The sequence below is a fragment of the Poecilia reticulata genome, linkage group LG1 (genome assembly GCF_000633615.1).
Source record: "Poecilia reticulata strain Guanapo linkage group LG1, Guppy_female_1.0+MT, whole genome shotgun sequence".
Taxonomy (NCBI): domain Eukaryota; kingdom Metazoa; phylum Chordata; class Actinopteri; order Cyprinodontiformes; family Poeciliidae; genus Poecilia; species Poecilia reticulata.
The window spans coordinates 688,195-707,890 of NC_024331.1; the positions used below are offsets into that span (position 1 = coordinate 688,195).

The 19,696-nt window shown below is 38.7% G+C and overlaps 2 protein-coding genes across 3 annotated transcripts in view; both read left to right on the forward strand.

The window, feature by feature from the left end:
* The window catches only part of LOC103462342 (zinc finger protein 585A-like), a 12,575-nt gene extending 2,480 nt beyond the window's left edge, over positions 1-10,095 (forward strand). For both annotated transcript variants that reach the window (XM_008405045.2, XM_008405053.2), the window contains exon 2: positions 5,956-10,095. In XM_008405045.2, coding sequence (XP_008403267.1) covers positions 6,080-9,238 — 3,159 coding nt within the window. In that variant the 5' untranslated portion in view covers positions 5,956-6,079 and the 3' untranslated portion in view covers positions 9,239-10,095. The remainder of the gene's footprint in view (positions 1-5,955) is intronic.
* Positions 10,096-14,216: 4,121 nt separating this feature from the next.
* On the forward strand, positions 14,217-18,397 carry gpank1 (G patch domain and ankyrin repeats 1). Its single transcript, XM_008405034.2, has 4 exons — positions 14,217-15,147; positions 15,223-15,364; positions 15,461-15,536; positions 17,636-18,397. The coding sequence occupies exons 1-4, from the start codon at positions 14,719-14,721 to the stop codon at positions 18,075-18,077; spliced, it is 1,089 nt and encodes a 362-aa protein (XP_008403256.1). The 5' UTR covers positions 14,217-14,718; the 3' UTR covers positions 18,078-18,397.
* Positions 18,398-19,696: the final 1,299 nt, after the last annotated feature.

Here is a 19,696-nt window from a genome sequence, read left to right on the forward strand (position 1 = left end):
AATCCATTCTCCTGTCTCTTCTCTGGGCCTTTTCCCCTTTGCAAAGAAACTTTCCAAAGACATCTGATCTGCTTCTTACTCATTTTGCTGCTTGTGGGTTCAATGTTTGCACGCAAGTAACCGAGAGAATCCGGTTAAAGGATCTTCAAAATAAAAGATCTTCCAGACTCAAATAATACATAAAACGGAAATATTGAATTATTTCTTGCGCGGCCCGGTGCCAATTGTTTCACGGACCGGTACCGGTCCACGGACCAGGGGGTTGGGAACCACTGATGTACATGACATAATATGCCACAGTTAGCCAAAAAGACTAGTTTTCACCTGTTCTCCCTCAAGCTACAATCAGTATAAGTACATATTACAATGCAATACAGACAACTTAACAAGCTTCTTCCAAAACACGAGAATAATAATGATACATTAAAAGCATTTTTTATCTAAGAGACTATATCAAGTTACATAATTAAAAGCCATAAAGCACAAAAGTTGAACAATACATTAAAACAAATAAATAAAATAAAAATAAGAGTCACATGATCAGTGCCTGCGTATTTGTTAACCCAAGAGCCATTCTTTTAAATTAGCAGCTGTTTGGTATTTAATTCCAGTCGTGAAAAGCTCTCACTCAAAATGAGTTCTGACCAAATGTACTCAGTCTAAGAGGTACAGCAAAGTTGCTCTGATTGTCCTTACAGATGACGACGTGACAAGGTCTTCAAGTGAAGAAGATACAAGACCATACAAAAAAAAGACCAAACAGAGATGTGCATATATGGTCATATTTTCCCAACTCAACATCACTTGATGTTGAGTTTCTTTAAAATAATTTAAACTAAGATTTTAAATGTCTGTTTATAAAGTACCTCAATAGGCTGTAGAGTAAATGGGTTAGCCTGTTCCCAGCTTGCTAAACAGCAAGTCAAGTGAGGCAAAATCGTAGCATTTAGGAATATTTTTGTAGCCAAGTTAGACAAACAGTATCTTGCACATACCTGAAATATGCTAAATTAAACTTAACTGTTTTTGTTATCCTCTTACCTTAAGATTTAAATTTGAAATTGGTATCAAACACAATCCCAAAATATTAAAATTGTTTGACCAATGTGATCTTCTCTCTGCATGTCTGGGTCAGGGGTAATTTGTTGTCTTTCAGTAGAATACATGTCAACTGTTTTAAAAACATTTAATTGATGACGGGCATGCTGAAGCCAAGTGGATATTTGTACCATAGCATCAGTAAGTTTCCAAGCAATTTGTTTTTATTCTTACCATGTACATAGATGACAGTAACATTGGCATACAATTGGATATCTACACTGTCACAAGCTGATGGGAGTTCATAAAAGATTAAGCTGTATAACAGTGGTCCAAGTATTGATCTATGTGGGACCCTATTAAGTGAGTATGCAGTTCTAAGTATCTAGCTATTTATTTACTTAAACGTATTATGTTCAGTCTGTCAGATAAGAACTAATCAATTTAATTGTGGTCTGTGAAAAGCTAAACTTTGGTAATGCAGAAATAAGGACTTTATGATTTACTGTATCAAATGCTTTCCTTAAATCTAAAAACACTGCCCCAACAATACTACCTTTATCTGAAGATGTCCTAATTTCCTCTGTAGCCGTTATGAATGTTTGGGATGAAAGCCAAATTACTTCATATGAAAATTACAAAATATGAAAATGGGCTATTATTAAGATATCCATTTTTCAGCTACTTTTGAAATTGTGGGTAGGACCGCTATGGATCTGTAATTTTGAATATCTGTGGTCTCACCTGATTTAAAGATGGGTGTAATAATTGCTGATTTTCATGCAATGGGAAAGGTGTACCACTTGAAATTAAAAAAATTATCAACTTACAAATAATGGGTACTTATTATTGCTCAGAGGTTTGGGCATCTGAGAGGTCATATCATAGACATATTTAACTTAAGCAAATCTATTATTTTTAGCACTTTAGATTTCCTTTAGGGAGGAAAATGGGTAGATAATTTTTAATAGGTATAGGATCAAGTGAAACTATGAGCAATTAACAATACTGAATGCAGAAAATAACTGTTCAAGGCCTCTACTATTTCACCAGGGTTCTATAGCAGTTTTCCTACCACTTTAAGTTTTAAACGTTTGAGAATTTAAAATGTGTGTCTGTTGGTTTCTTGTGTTGCTCCCACAAAATTTTTGAAATATGCCTGGCATTTCTAATAATATTAATTAAAAAAAAGTTAGCTTTTGCTTTTTGAAGTGCTTTCACTCCTATGTTTATTAAAGTAACAAATATTTTTTGTCATGAATTAATTTTGATTTCAGGGCCTTTTTAAGGGCTGCATATATTGATTTCATTCAAGTCAAAATATCTGTATGTCGAAATATCAAGTCAAAATATCCATGGCACGCTACTTCTGTTTCTATGTCTATTCCTTACGTTTGTTAAAAAACAGTTTATCTTTTGTTAGAGGTGTGCCGATCCATCGGTCACTGATCATAATCGGCCAATTTTCGTGAAAAAGTGCATGATCTCTGATTGGCGATCATTGGCTCTTGTTGCCGATATCGATACCTGCATCTCATTTCGGAGCCTGCCTGTGCAGCTGGTCTCCTCTTTCCTTCACACTGCGCAAACGCGCAGCAACAAATCCTAAGCGATGAGGAACTATAACGCACTGAGTGAATGGGGAAGTTTGAGTGTTGAGGCGGAAATTGAAGCACGTCAAAATGCATCAACACAACGAAGCTAATTTGACATAAAAACAATGCCATACTTGACGGAGTTTGGCTACATCGAGGCTCACTGCAGTAAAAAAGACATATGAAGGATCAGATAGCATAGCGCTTCTCAACGTGGGCGGTACCGCCCCCCAGGGGCCGTTCAGAGGACGGCAGGGGGCGCTGGCGGACATTTTAACAAAAGCAGGGCGCTGGGATTCCTTTGGGGGGGGTTTAGTCAAAGGTAAACTTTACACCTTAAATGCACAACAATACCAGTTTAGACTTTGAGCAACTTGATAAAACTGTCTTGTGTAACATTAAACCATGCTTGGCTGCAATTGTATCGATGGCAGCTCTTCTTCTGTTCAGTGTTTGTTAGCTTCTTGGCGCAGCTCCGTTCTGAAGCTGCTACTAGCTTCACTGCATCAGTTCAGCGTTACACCGGCTGATGACGTTGCTGTGATTCACTTTGTCTGGTATGTATATGTTTTCGCATATGATCATATCTAAGCAGCAACTTATTTTAAAAAGTTTTTTATTTCCGTTTGAAGGCTGTCCGCTTCCATTTAAGGACAACAGAAAATCGCTCTTACAAACATGTAATTACTAAAATCACAATACCCTCACTGTGTATCCCTCTGAAAAATGAACCAATTTAAATAAAGAAATCCCTCCATGGGTGGTACCACAATAGAGAGCGTTCATTTTATAGCGTTAACACCGGAGCTGTAAGTGGTCCGGTATGAAACGGGGGTGATAGAACAACACAGCACTTTTAAATTTCAATAATCAGAATGCAGAAATTGTTTCCGTTGTTTTAAAAGGTTTATTTCAGTCTGCCTTTTCCCCATCGATACGTTTCCCAACCGCCCTGCACCTTAGGGGCTTAAAAAAACAAAAAAAACAAAAACAAAAAAGCAACGTGCACATTGCGAAAAACTCTGAAACAGGAGTTTATAAGAAACTAAACTAAGAAACTAAAATAAGAAACTAAAGTAAATACAGAGGAATAAACTGGTATGGCAAGACCTTTTGAGTAATAATTAATACAGAGGACTGTATGGCAAGAATAAACAGACACCATTTCCAGATAAAAGGTAAAATAATATTGTTGAAATGTCATGGGTTTGTTGAGACCATATCTATTACTGAGAATAAATATATCTTACAGACCATAACAGTAAAGAACTGATCACTTATTTATGTTTTTAATTAGATTTGATATATTTATTTCTTCAATATTATTTTTCATGTCAGTGTTAATGTCATGAGGCTGATGACTCCATGACACTTTGATTTTGACTCATTAGGATTTGATTAAGAACCAGATTTGTTCTTTGTAATTTCTGTCCAGTAAAACTATTAATCAATAATCAATAGACAGGTCTATATAAAGATATAATCCATGTTTCTGTCTCTTATTTGTATGGCATTAACCTAATCTGGAGCGTTTGTTTTTCCACTGAAAGCTCTGGTTTGCACAATAAATGCCATGTGGGTGAAATTTTATGGATGATACTCTGATGTCCCATTCTCCTGAAGGCAGCACAGAGCTGCACCACCAGAAACCGACAGAAACACTGAAGAGAAGTAGAGCTATGATTAATGTAGTTACAGTTCTATCCATGTTTTAATGTTGCAGAGCTCAGTCGTTTCCAAATAGATCAAAGTTTAAACTGGCATGTGTTACATCTTTTATCTGGTCATTTTGTGGAATATTTAACAACTAGAAAATGGCACAAAATAAGAATATTTTTTCCACTCTGATTGGCTGCTGTTAGGCCTATCAATTTTAACTTGAATGTTCATTGCATTTTTCGTAGACACCTGTGAAAATAATTTTTGTTCTCTGGGAAATCATTTTTGATGATAAATACAGAAACAAGCATAAAAATCAAAACATCTACAATAGTGAAAGTAATATTAATGATAAAATAATAGTCAGTGCAAAGTAACCTACAAATCTTTGGTGGGGGGCGGTGAGGGACCTGGATTAGGGCTAGGCGGGCGCTGGCCCGAAAAAGGTTGAGAAACACTTAGATAGCAGGTAAAGCAGCGCACAGCTACAAACACTCACCCGGATTAGCATGACGGTCAGAAAGCTAAACAAATAACCCGCAAAATTATTTAAGTCTTCGAGCTGGTAAGACGCTGGTTCTGCTATCGCTGTTGAACCACTGCTACGTGCTACAGGTAGTAATATTTCACAGACAGAGCGCCGCTTCTGCTCCACCTGGTAGTGACTCTCACACCGAACCTCTGTTTAAAGCTGCAGCATCTAATCTAAAAAAATACATTTTACATGCGTATTAAAACTTTTGCTGTCCTAACATGAGACAGCTATCTGGCTATCAGAAAGTTTTCATTCAGTAACTCTGGATTGTTTATTGTAAAGGATCCTGTATTTGCCTTTGAATATTAAGTTTTATACTTGAATTTTTTTGGCAATGTTGAGAGGTTTTATTTTGACTCTTTGCATTATTTAGCCTCTTCAGAGCCTTCATATGTTATCAGTCTGTTAAAGATAGTATTATTGATAGCAGTACAATTTGCAGAATGCCTGTTTTGTTTAGTTTTCTTCTTGGAAAAAGTTATTAAAAACAAGTTTTTGTCTACATTAAGGTGAATTTATGGTTCCTTTTTCCACATAAAGTAACCAGTAGTGTTTATGATAAAATAATAATTATGTGATCGGTATCGGTGATCGGCCCTCATGGGTGATTGTTATCGGTATCGGCAGGAAAAAACCTGATCGGCACATCTCTATCTTTTGTAATGTTGTCAACAATTTAACTATCTGCTTCAATATCTCCCTGTTTAAAAGCTCGCACCAGTTATTTACTTTTATTGCATTATTCATTTCATGGACATGGTGCTGCACGGTAGAGTAATGTTAAGCACTGTTGCCTTGCAACAAAAAAGTCCTGGCTTTAAATCTCAAAACTCTCTTTCTACTGGTCCATAAATTGGTTCTCTCCCAAACATAGACATAAGTCATGTGTTAGGCTAATTAGAATTTCAGAATTCACTCTTGTTTGTTAGTGTATGTCCACGTGTGTACATTCCTATTTGTCCTGTATGTTTCCTTGATGGTCTGATGTGGTTTACCCTTCCCCTTGAGTTCAAGTATATGTAATTGTGTTGAGCTTTAGCATATTAAAGGTGGTTCAAAATTGAATCTGATCTTTTTAATATTAGAAAAACACACAGCCTAACTACACTATGTTTGTTTATTTTACAGTTCAGAAGACTGGTCTAAGAACTGTGAAACAGCAGAAGTTTGAAGACAGACTAAGGAAGGTGACATCTTCAATCATCAAAGTTTATATAGGAGCTTAAATCAGCTCTTTCATGCTAAACCCACAATGTGTGACATTACTACAGAGTTAGCTTTGGCGGATGTGAAGGAAGAAGTTTCTTCAGAGCCACGCCCAGAACCTTTGTTCTTAATTCTGCCCCCACCACCCCCTTTCTCTCTGGCCCCAGGAGAGCTCACCATGCCCTGGCCAAAATGGCTTAAAGCTTTTGAACACTACGCTCAAGCATTCAGTGAAAAAGCATTTGGTGAAAAAGATATGGAGGACTCCAGTAAGCTGGTGCTTTTACGAAGTTTCCTGGGCCAAGAGGGACAGCGCGTCTATTCAACTCTGATTGGGAATCAGGCTACGTATGTGGTTGCTATTTCAGAGCTTACTGCTTATTTTGGCTCTGATAACGCCACTCAGGCGCACCGCCTTAAGTTCCACCAAAGGGTTCAGATGCCTGGAGAGTCTGTAGATGAGTTTGTTACAGCCCTAAAAAATCTGCTGAGGCTTTGTCAGTATGGAAGGTATAAGAACAAACTTCTACTAGATCAATTGATTGAGAAAACAAGCAATCTGCAGTTCAGAGAGAAGCTACTGATGAGGAAAGACCGTCTAACCTTGGCCAAGGCTCTGACTATTGCTAAAGAGGTAGAACCTTCTTCAAGTGGTTCTCAGCAGTTGGATTTTGATGAAGTGAGTGTGGATATTGGAGAGGATTTAGAGACTCCTGTTCAAATTAAGCGCAAAAGAGGAAGACCTCGGATCGGGGAAGAAAAGGTAAAATTTAAGGCACCTCAACAAAAGCTCAAAAGAGGAAGGCCTCGGCTTGGGGAGAAAAAGGTTACATTAAAACTTCTTGTGACTGAGCATCAGCAAAAGCGCAAAAGAGGAAGACCCCGGCTTGGGGAGAAAAAGGTTACATCAGAACTACTTGTGACTGAAGCCCAAAGAAAATCTGATGAAATCAAAGATCAGAACTCTCACAGCAACGATATGATGTGTTTTAGTGGTAGTGAAGGTGGATCGCAGACTTGTGATGAACTAGATAATGTTATCACCTCATCACCTCAGATGATGGAAGATGAAAAAAGCAACCAGTCAAGTTGCTGTGCCGAAGACAATGATGACGGTAAAGATGAAGACTTCTTCCCTCCTTCAACTAAGGGAAAAGACCTTTGCTGTTCCATCTGCATCAACAAGTATTTCAAAACAGCAGACAAGCTCAACAGACACATGAGGACACACACTGGTGAGAAACCATTCAAATGTCTTCTCTGCGATCTCACATTCAGTCAGTCTTACCACATGACCAGACACATGAGGAACCAGCATGCTGCGGGCCCATATATTTGCCCGACCTGCGGGGTAAGCCTGGAAAGCCTTGCAGAGTTATTTAAACACAAGAAGACGCACAAGCCACAAATCCTTTACTGCCCTGACTGTAATGAAATCTTCTTGAACAATGAAGATCTTCGTAATCATGTGAAGTCACACAAGAAAGACCTATCTTCCCAAAAAGAGGGAGAAAGCAGTCAACAACAACCTCAATGCATTGAAGTGAAAACTGAAGAATTATCCGATGTTTCTGCAGAAGCTTGTGAAGCTGCAGAGAGCCGTTGCCTGACTAAGAGTGTCAACTCAGAAGCTAACTCTGAAAAAGTTGTACTAAAGAAAACTAGAGACAATTCTTGTCCCATCTGTGTTGGGAGGCGCTTCAAAGGCCCAAACAAGCTTGCTAGACACATGAGGACCCACACAAAGGAAAAACCCTTCAGTTGCCCCGTCTGCAACAAGACATTCAGCCAGTCCTATCACATGACACGTCATGTGAGAATTCAGCATGGTCTAGGGCAGTACATCTGCCCTCACTGCGGGAAGAGTTTCACCACCTGGCTAGAACTAAAAATACACAAAAGGACTCATGCTCACATTGATCTTTTTTGCCTGGCATGTAATAAGCAGTTCAAAGAGAAGGGTGCACTGGAAAAGCATCTTAAACTACACAAAGCAGTTGAGCCCAGTCCTCGAAGCCTTATCTGTGGTGATTGCGGCAAAGAATTCGGCCGCCCGTATCATTTGAAGAGACACATCATGTCTCATCGTAAAGCTACAAAGTCTGACTTTTACACATGTCCTGACTGCAAACAAATCTTTTACTTCCCTGAAGACCTCAACAAACACCTGGAAGATCATGTGAAGGAAAACAGTGGGACGTGTCCCAAATGCAACGAGAGGTTCGGCAGTGTGGAGGAACTCGAGACCCACATGCAGGTTCATCGGAAGTCTTTTCCCTGTGGTACCTGTGGGAAGAAGTTCAAAGTGGAGTATGCTCTGAAGAAACACGAGGAGGGTCACCAGCATGATCAGTATTACTGTTCATTGTGTCAGAAACACTTCATGAAGCTATCTCATTATAAGAGACACGTACAGGTCCACGACAGACGAGAATCAAGATGTCCACACTGCAACGACGTCTTTCTAAAGCTTACAGCTTTCAAATATCACCTTCGGACACACACTCTGGAAAGGCCGTACCAGTGCAGTTGCTGCATTGAGACCTTCGAGCAGGAGGAGGAGTTGGAGCAGCACTGCCTCAAACACAGGAAGTTTAAGAAAGAGAGGCCTTATTCATGCACACGCTGTGACCTTGCTTACTCAACTTTGGTGGAACTGACTGAGCACATGATCTCTCACGAGGGAGAGCAGCCACAGACCTGTCCCTTTTGTGGCAAAACCTTCCTGAACAAGAACAAGCTGGAACGGCATATAAGTATCCATACTGGCGAGAGGCCCCACCTGTGCTCCATCTGCGGCAATGGCTTCCCTTCAGCTGCCAGTCTCAAGCTGCATGTCTTCATTCACACCGGGGAGAAACCCTTCAAGTGCCTGCAGTGCAGCAAGAGCTTCAGTTCCTCCAGCGGCTTGCGTCTCCACAGCAGGCAGCACATGGATGAGCGGCCCAGCTACGAGTGTCCGGAGTGTGGCAGGACGTATGGCCGCCTGACAGAGCTGAAGATGCACCAGCGCTACCACACCGGGGATAAACCGTACGCATGCACCTGCTGTAGCAAACGCTTTATTAGTAAAGACAAGCTGAACGTTCACATGAGAACGCACACAGGAGAGAGACCCTTTTCTTGCCCTCACTGTGGGCAAACCTTTACACAAACTGGGGACAGAAACAGACACATCAGTAAATATCACCCTATGATCGAATAAATCTGCAGGATGTTTCCTGTGAAAATCACAATGGTAGTTTTGCATGCTTGTACGTAGGTATATTTTTAGGACTGTAGTTGGATTCACTGTCATATTATTTGAGAAAGTGCAAGAATCCAAATTGTATTGGAAGCATGTCTTCAATAAACGTAGTATGTGTCCACAGGTAATCCTAAACACAAGAACTGATGGATGTAGAGCTTGATAATTGAAAGGTGCTCTGCCTTTCTGAAGCAAGAAACTAGTCACTGAGGTAGCTAGTTCATCTTAACTTATTTTAAAAACATTTTGTAATGAAGCAGTTGTTCAAGAAAATGTTTTTTCAAATATTTAAGATGCAAAAATCCTAACATAACTGTTGGTAAATATTAAAATATTGAAGGATAATGATCCTTTTGCGCTAATTAAAGGCTAAGGACAAATTGTTCAGTACAGGATTTCAAACCTATTATGATGGAGGGTTATAGGTAAATTAGATTCCATAGATGTAAAGAAAAAATGTTTTATTTCAGGCATTAGAAACTTTATACTTCTACTTGAAAAACATGACTTATATATATATATATATATATATATATACCATGCAAAGGTTATTTGTCCAATATGCATATGTCATCATGTGACTGTAATAAAACACTACATTGAACAATCTGGAAGGAACTTAAGGAACTGGAGAAACTGGGCAGACGATGAAATGGAGGGAAATTGCATTTATTTTTCTCATTGTTGATTTTGTTTCCCTCCAACATTTTATGTTAATTTTGCTTTCTTTAACATTTTAAATTTGCTTGTGGGGTTGCTATGTCAGCAAGTACTTTATTACACGTCATAAAAATAAAACTTAATTTACACAAACATTCTGTGTTGAGGTCATGTTTTGTAAAAGATTAGTATTTTTGGCTTGATGATTCTGGATCATTTTTTAGGAATATTATTTTGAACTATCACTACTTGAGTGAAATTTGTGGATACTCTGAGTAATGAAAAACATGTTTTAACCAATATCCACCATACACAGACCTACAGTTTATTATAGAGACCTCTTTTTGTACACCAACTTTCTACTGTGCCTTTTGTGCCATTTACAGATCTAGAAGATGCATTAAAACATCGTGGCTTTTTAAGTTCCAAAACCAAAATATTTTCCTAGGTAGACCATGGATGGCAACATGTGGTTTGGTTGTCGAACACGTCCGACTTGTTCTTCCAAAAAAAAAGTACTATATATTTTTATATTCTTTAAGAGATAACTAAAAATCTAATGAAACTTAAAACAAAAGTTGGCTTAATCTTAGTCTGATGTTTCAAGTTCAAATGATGTATAAAAAATTACAATAATTATAAATCAATCTCCTGTCCAGACTCCTGTTTCTCGCTCCGGTGTATTCTTAATCTCTTAAAATAATGGAAGGGGTTCAATGGTGCCAAAGTAATCTAAATTCAATTTAGATTAAATTAATTGTAATTAATTTCCCAAAGGGAAATTGTCCCAAATTTCCCTTTGGGATTAATAGATGATTTTAATTTGAATTGAATTAAACAATTCCAAATATAAAAATTGCTTAAAAATTTTGATTCTAAACTAACTAAAGTATATTTTAACTGCCCAAAGACAAACTAAATCGACAAAACTTATAATTTACAAAATCATATACTATGTCACTGGACGGACAATACCTTTTTTTTTCGGCCACTGATAATAATCGGCCGATTTCCGTGAAAAAGTGTGTGATCGGTGATTGCCAAATTAGCTTTTAAAGCAAAAATGTTGTCAGTTGTCTGGCTGGTTATCTGTCTCACTTTTTCCCGCACAATTTGTGGAACATGCAGCAAATAATTGCGCTGCCTTTTGGTTTTAGAACTACAGCATTCAGATAGGGCTGCTGCGCCGTAACGTGATGATGCGCTGGAACCATTAGGTTGTCCTGCTGCTCTAAATTGGCAATGCTGGAGGATATTTGACAACTATTTTATTTTTATTTTTTTAATGTTCCAAATATTTGACCAGTCGTGATTTTTGTCATATCTATCTATCCTCGGCATAGTTGTATTGTGCGCGTTTTGGACTTGTAATAAGTACCTGAACACAGGGGTGCCCCCAGCTGTACGACTGTACGCACTGTGTGTACCTTGAGATCTTACTTTAAGTAAAACAGAGAAGAAGAATTTTAGATTTTTTTTATTATTATTATCTAACCCTCTTTACTATTAACATTTAGGAGAAAAAAGATTTATTGTGTCAAAACATCTTTTACGTAGGGAGTCTATATGAGTCCGTGGGGGTGCGCAGGCCAAAGCCTAAATGTTATTGGTTGCTTGGTTACTTCTGGAGAGTGTTTGATAATGTTTGACAAGAATAATTAAAACTTCTCGGTGTTTGATATTGACTAGGAAAATGTTTTACAGGCTGCATGGCTGCTACATTAATATATCGATGAGTAACTAAGCTGTAGTTGGTGATGTGTTGTTTGCTGCAACAATATTTTTACATCAACTTCTAAGTTAAGTGAAACTTCTGTTAAAATCATTTCAAGGCTCAGAATCAGTCCAGTACCGGTCGGTACTGGTTCACATTCCCAGGGGAGAAAAACTCACCTGGTGTAAATAAAAATTTTAGCTATTGGAATTACGCTTAAGAGAAATTTATTTAATCAAATAATGTCATGAATATGTGTGTCTGTATTCCATCTTAAGTTGGGCTGCATCAATTGCAGTTTTCTGGCCGATCCCTGGTTACCGATCTTTAAAAAGCCTCACCTGCCGATTTTGATTTTGGCTGATATAAATTTTTTTTGTCTGAAATATCACTAAATATAGCAAGAAAGTCACTGAGTTGGCAACAGTGGGGTGAATATTGTTAACTGCAAACATGCAAATATGACCTGGTGGGCCGGTCTGTCAGTCAAACCTCTCACTACAGAGCAGAAGAGGACAGGGACAGATTTTTAAACCTTTGCTGACGAAGATAAGATTAGGGGATAAGACGGGCTTCACACGTAAGTATCAGCAGATCACAATCCCCCAAAATTAAGGAAATCAGCGCCCAGAAAGCAACTGGTTGATAAATCAGTTGGCCAATTAATGTATCCTATATTATACATTATAATGTAAACAGCACTGCCAGAGATGCAATAAATTTATAGCAGGTGTGTGAATGATCTAATATTCCAACTGTTGATTCCAGCCGGTCCACATTGTTGGCAGAACTAGAGGGCCCCAAAACCAAATTTTGCTGAATGTATTTGCTATGTATTAAAACTTTCGTCCTAACATGACACAGATAATTTCTGAAAAAAGATCCATCTCCTCTGCCTCCTTCCTGTGTTCTGCAGAATTACTCCACTCAGTCAGAAATGGCCAATCAGATCCTGAATTAATCAGCTATCAGGAAGTTTTGATTGTTTATTTTGATGCAACCTGCATTTGACTTTAAATGGTTGTTTCCTTTTTCACTTGACATTATTTGATATATGCAGTGTTGTGAGATTTATTTGACTCGTGTATAATTAGGATAGTGAGAACCCTAGAATTAAATATTATTTTGCTGATTGCAGGTTTTTCATTTGCCCTTTTGACTAAGTAGCTGCTGCATTGTGCCTGCAAGTATTTTGCATGTCTATGTCTAAGGTGAATTTATTGCCAGATAATTTTTCCATTTTGCCAGATCACATAGTAGCATTTATACCTATAGCAAAAAATTAACAGCCAATCCAGGTGATTGGCAATGATGGGACCTCATGGGAGATTAGAATCGGCTGCAAAAAACCTGATTGGAGTGTCTCTATGCTTAATTAGTTTAGTACACTTTATAATGGAAAAATGTACTTTGAAATGCACTTTATCCTGCTGAAATGTATTTTATAATTGTGTATTTTTTTATTTTAATCTATAAAATACCAGAATTTGCTGATAACTTAATATTTTTCTGTCTTATGACATCATTGTTGTATGTTAAAATAGTGCCATTGTGGTTTAATCACCACTTAAGTCACACTTTTATAAAATACTGTTTTACTCTTGCTTGAGTAATAAAAAATAAGGAAAATTATAAATAAATCAAATCCAATTCAGATGAAAAGTGAGAGTAAAAGTGTGTTCCGTTTGGCTCAGAGCCACCTTGAGTGAATTCAGTGAGGAGAAATGTCATTGTTGATTCTAAACAAGTAATTTTAAGAAGATCACTCATATTTTGTAGTTTTCCTAACAGTAGTAACATTCTTTATGTATACCATCACACAATAAAGGGGAGCCTTCTGTACAACTCCTTGTTTTGTTGTCATCATAATGTGAGGAAGCCATCGTCTGTGTAATCTCACTGTTTACATCCAGATTTAATGAGAAACAGCTTAGTAAAGCCATGGCAAAATGGATTTTAAAAAATTAGACCACGGGTTCTCAAGCTTTGCTGCAAGTAGATCTGGTAATATTTGGGTGGCCTTTAGTAATGCTAAAAAAAACGTTACCAACTATTTACAGTGTAAATATGAAGCATATCAGCTGTAATGCAGATACAATAGGTCCAAAAAGCCACAGATTGATATTTCGTTCAAAACCGATCCTGTGTTAAGTGCAGTGAAGAATTAAGATCATCCCAGAAAGTGACTTGAGAACCAGCTCCAAGTACAGCATTCCATTTATCTTGGAAAATTAAAAGACAGATTTTGGAAAAACATCAAATCAAACTCTACCATGTTCTGGTAAACATAGAAAAAAAAACTGTAGGCTTTATAAACTATTGTACTCAGCGACCAGGATGGTTAGCTACACAAGCTGAAGGATGTCTCATTTCTCTTCATTTTGTGTGCTTAGTTCAAACATTCCTTAATAAATCTCAGAGTAATCAAATGATTAAAATACTACAAAGGTAAGGTAAAGTAATTTTATTTATATAGCACATTTTCAGCAACAAGGCAATTCAAAGTGCTTTTTCAATGTTAAAAAAATAGGTTTTTATGTTTTTATTTTATTGAATACAAACTGCCTGAGATCAGAAATACAAGATTTCTAATTTATTTCAAGGTGAATTTCAACTAGGAAAAATAATCACTTCTCAGTAGAAATGTTAACACCCAAACCGGAAGGTGGCAGCACTCAAATGAGTTCTCGGAACGTTTTATTGCTCCCGGAAAAAACAACGTTAGCTTCAAAGATCACGAAAATGTCCTGCTCTTTTTGCTTATGATGCCGAGTTTCTGTCTAATGTATGTTTTTAAGCTGACCTGGTAATGTGTAGGATTATTGTCTAATCATTTACCGTATCGTCTTAATTTAAAAGTAGCGGCTTACCGCGGCTGGCGGTTAGTTTATGTTGTGCTTGTGGCTAAAGATAGTTTAGGATTTAGCTTAGCCTTCAATTTGTTGTTGCAATTTGCAGCACGGACTGCTGTGCTGTTAACAGGCAACTGGCTTTGCTTAGTTAAGGTAACTGTTGAAGCAGCAGCGAACTTTTAACCGGGAAAATCGGAAGTTTGACCCGTCAAATGGCTGCTTTAGGATTTATTCCTGCCAATGACCATGATGCTTTTAGTTTCGGAACGGAACAAACGTCCACCAACAAAAGTTCCAAAATAAGCGGAGAAGAAGTCAAGAGGTTCTATGAAGACTTAATTAAAGATGACAAATCCCAGAAGGATCAGTCAGTGAGAGCAACCCACAGGAACAACCGTGACAGGGGCTCTGATAGAAGAATGAGGAGGAGAGTCAGGGCTGGACGAGTGCAGCAGGTTCGTCCCGAGTCTGTGGTCCAAATGGAGGCAAGACGTGAAAGAGAAGACAACCAAAGAAGACGGTCAGAGAGGTCAGAGAGAGCCCAGGAGCTGCAGGGGCTCAGGCTGCTGCGCTGCGCTCATCAGGGGGACATTCCAGGACTCAAGGAGCTGATCTCAAAAGGAGTGGACATTAATTTCCAGGTAGCAACACCCAGAAGCGTTGTTTCTTTTCAGCTTGATTTAATGTTATTTATCAGTTTGCGTTTTGTCCTGCAGGACTCCTATCTGTGGACAGCTGTGATGTGTGCCAGCTGGTCAGGACAGAAAGCTGCAGTGAGGCTGCTGCTGATGCACGGTGCAGCCTGGGTCGGAGTGGTTGATACAAGAGGCAAGGATGCCCAAGATCTGGCATCAGAAGGTATCTTCATTTGTCTGTGCCAACCAGTCGGTGTTCATGATATTTTGATATGTATATTTTTTTCTGAATATCTTTACTTGCCCACTTTCTTCACAGCCGGCCACGATGACGTCCTGGAAGAGTTATTAAGTTTTGGAAAAAGTCCAAAGAGAGAAACTCCGTCTCATTGCAGGTTAGAACATGTAATTACGCCTGAAGAAATCGCACTATTGGTACAAAGAAGTTACAGTTGGCGTACAAAAACTAAGATACCCTTGTATAACTGTAACTTGCATTCATCTGAATGTGTTTTGTGAAAAGGTGATGTTGCATATCACAAGAAATCTTTTTTTTTCCATCCAAATAAAGCTTTATTAAATAAACTCTTTTACTGGATGCAGAAGTAACAGATCAAAGTATCTCCATCCATCCATCCATCCATCCATCCATTTTCTTCTGCTTATCCGGGGTCGGGTCGCGGGGGCAGCAGCTTCAGAAGGGAGGCCCAGACTTCCCTCTCCCCAGCCACTTCTTCCAGCTCCTCCGGGGGAATCCCAAGGCGTTCCCAGGCCAGCCGAGAGACATAGTCCCTCCAGCGTGTCCTGGGTCTTCCCCAAGGCCTCCTCCCGGTGGGACGTGCCTGGAACACCTCACCAGGGAGGCGTCCAGGAGACATCCTGACCAGATGCCGGAGCCACCTCAACTGGCTCCTCTCGACGTGGAGGAGCAGCGGCTCTACTCTGAGTCCCTCCCGGATGACCGAGCTTCTCACCCTATCTCTAAGGGAGAGCCCAGCCACCCTGCGGAGGAAACCCATTTCGGCCGCTTGTGTCCGTGATCTCGTTCTTTCGGTCATGACCCAAAGCTCGTGACCATAGATGAGGGTGGGAACGTAGATYGACCGGTAAATCGAGAGCTTCGCTTTTTGACTCAGCTCTCTTTTCACCCCGACGGACCGGTACAGCACGTGCTTCACTGCATACGCTGCCCCAATCCGCTTGTCGATCTCCCGCTCCCTTCTTCCCTCATTCGTGAACAAGATCCCCAGAWACTTAAACTCCTCCACTTGAGGCAGGACGACCCCCCTGACCCGGAGAAGGCACTCTACCCTTTTCTGTCAGAGTCTGGCAATGCGGACCAGACTCTGACACCGGTCATACAGGGACCTGACAGCCCGTATCAAAGGGCCCGGTACCCCATACTCCCGGAGTACCCCCCACAAGGTCCCCCGAGGGACACGGTCGAACACCTTCTCCAAGTCCACAAAACACATGTAGACGGGTTGGGTGAACTCCCATGCACCGTCCAGGTCCCTGCTGAGGGTGTAGAGCTGGTCCAGTGTTCCATGACCAGGACGAAAACCACAAAGTATCTGTGTAAGTTAATAGGAACCTAATGTGGATACAAAACAAGCACATGTGAAGCTAAAACACTCATTTGTTTGGACTGTTTACCTAAGATATAGTGGCTTGTAATAGTACTCATACCACTTTCACTTTATAATATTACAACAACAAACGTCAATTCATTTTATTTGAATTTCATTTTTTTGTAAAAACTTGAATTGTGAGGTTATATTTGGATTTGCCCTCACCCACTTAAACGGCTGTCTTTTTTTAATTTAAGATATTTCTAATTGTGGCTATTTCTTTTGAATCAGTTATATACATACACAGTTTAAATGCAATTTAACTAGTGAATGGAGTCAAGCTGTATGAACTTAATGAAATGGTTAAAACACCTGCAGACCTGCAACACACAAATGTATGCACACTTTGTCCTGCTGTTTGTAGAAGAAACAACTTGACCACCATGTGTCCATGACCTTCCTCTAAGCAGCTGGGTGCAGCTTTGTGCTGATACTTTCTGGATGTAACATAATAAAGTTCCTGGGCAGCTTTTAGTTTTGGAGATCAACTGTGCTTTGAAGCAATATTTAAAGCCTAAAAATGTAACTTAATTCATGCATGTCTAGTGTCAGATATCAACTGTGCTAAACTATATTTTTTTAAAATCCTAAAACAAATGGTTCATAGTGATAATGCTACATCTGTTTTTTCAGATACAGCTATTTGTAAACTGCCTGTTCTGTTGCACATTTGTCAAACTACAATAATATAGACTAAAAAGCCATCCAAATTTCTATATTGTATGCACATTGTACTGAAAGAAGAATTCACTCTTATTTCACTAGAATTTACAATCCAATTCATGGTGCTATATTCACTGAGTTAAAAGACAGTCAGATATTTCTGGCATGTCTGCTCTAACATATTTTCTTAATGTTCTCAGTTTGCTCCAGCCTCAGTGGTGCGATGTGTGCCGTTGTGAGTACGGAAGCAGCCACTCGTCACATCTTTCCTCTACTCTGCATCAGTTCAGTCTGCACCGTCCTCAGCCCACGCCTTATTACTGCCTCCCCCCGTCCAGCAACAGCTACAGGATGATGGTTTGCTGCGGCTGGAAACCGGGTACAGGTCTGGGCCCAGAGGCAAACGGCGCTAAGCAGCCCGTATCCACCGTATTAAAAAGGGACCAGAAAGGTCTGGGATTTGGACCAATAAAAAGACCTAAAGTGACTCACTTCAAAGCTGGTGATGCTGATGCTGTAAAACACCAACAGCAAGAGAAAGAAGAAAAGGGACGGAGATTACAGAAGAAGGATGAGATCAAGAGAAAAGAGCAAAACGATAAAAACTGGGAGAGAGATTTTCGTGCTTCGTTTTATCATTAACACCTAGCCATGCTCTCCTGTTGGTGCTCTCTCTGTGGACTTGTCTAAAACGTTTCACACTGCAGCACACTGGTTGCTGCAGTGTGACCTTACCTGAGTTTTGGCCAACATGTTCTCTACAGTTTGTGCAATGATGATGATCTTTTATTTTTATCTGATTCATTCTTACTTTTAGGATTTGTTGTTGACTTTTTGAGACTGTTTCAAAAATAAAAAACAATTAGTATTTATCTTCTAACAATATCAAAAGAAAGTAAAATGCATTTTTAATATAAAAAGCAGTGGGCATATATTTTTGATAAAAGTGTTGCTTTATTTTCCTTGTTTTCTTGTTTCTTAAAAATCCCATGAGTGACAACAGAAGCCAGTGGCTCTTTAGGCCTTTTTGTAGTGCAGGGTCCGGTTATAAATGTTGCAAATACCTGTCAAAAAACTTTTCTGGGGCTCATGGTGCAGAGAATTTTGGGTTTCTTTGCCAAAATTATTCCAAATGCCTTAAACTATGAAGAAGTGAAAAAATTGCCAAAACTTAGTACATGATCATGTACATGTACTGAAACCATTATGTGAAGCCAACATAAGAATCTAAATATAAAAAAAAATGTTATTCTGGAAATATGTTTGCTAAAGAACACATTGACTGGCCTAAAGAGAAGTTGCTAACCTTAACCCATTGTATGGACTAATGAAACCTGGATTATTTGTTTTATCTAAAGGCCAAATGGCCCAACCCTAACCCAAGCAGTTACTGAGCTCTCTGTACTGAAACTCCAGCTACCTTTTCACCTAATTTAACACCCAGACATGTGACTCATATGTTTGTTCTCCACTGCTTTGTCAGCTTGGTATTATGACCCAGGATTGTAAAGCACTCATAAACCCTAACTGTTTACATCTCAAAACCCGAAGGTCATATTTACTTGATCTTGCTTTTACAATTGAAAATGTACAACTTCATATGGAAGGGCTAGCATAACATTTTTTTTACAAATAGATTTTTTAACCATTTTAACATGGTAAGCAGAGATGTAATTGAGTATTTTTAAAGACAAACCTGTCTTATGTGTATTACTTTTACAGATTATTGTAAAAAATAATTCACATGTAAGTAATTGGCTCCTGCATAGATTTTAAATTAGTCACTAGAACTCCTTTACCAGGGTATCTAATATTGCTAAATATCTAGATACAAGTATGCCAGATTAGATTTAAAAGTAGCTTGCATAATCTAGACATACACATATTTCACATATATTATTGTGGCCTTATAGCCAAACCAGATATATTATCAGCACTGAGATTTGTGCTAATTATACTCATCCTTTTTGATTTCTAAAACTTATGTAAAAAAAAAAATACATTTTTACACAGGTCAATCTTTTTTATTCTCCTATTATACTTTTTTGTTTTATAAATGAGAAAAAAGAAAGGGCATAAATATTGCACCCCTATTATATTTTTTTTCAATTGAAAAGAAAAACTTACATTGTCATTATTGTGAATGTGGTTTAACCATCTGGAAGTTAGTTTGACCCATCACTTTATGGAATAAAGCTCAGTTGAACAAATTAAGAACTACTTCCACTTTTGTCACTTTAGTCTCAGCTTTGTGTATTTGT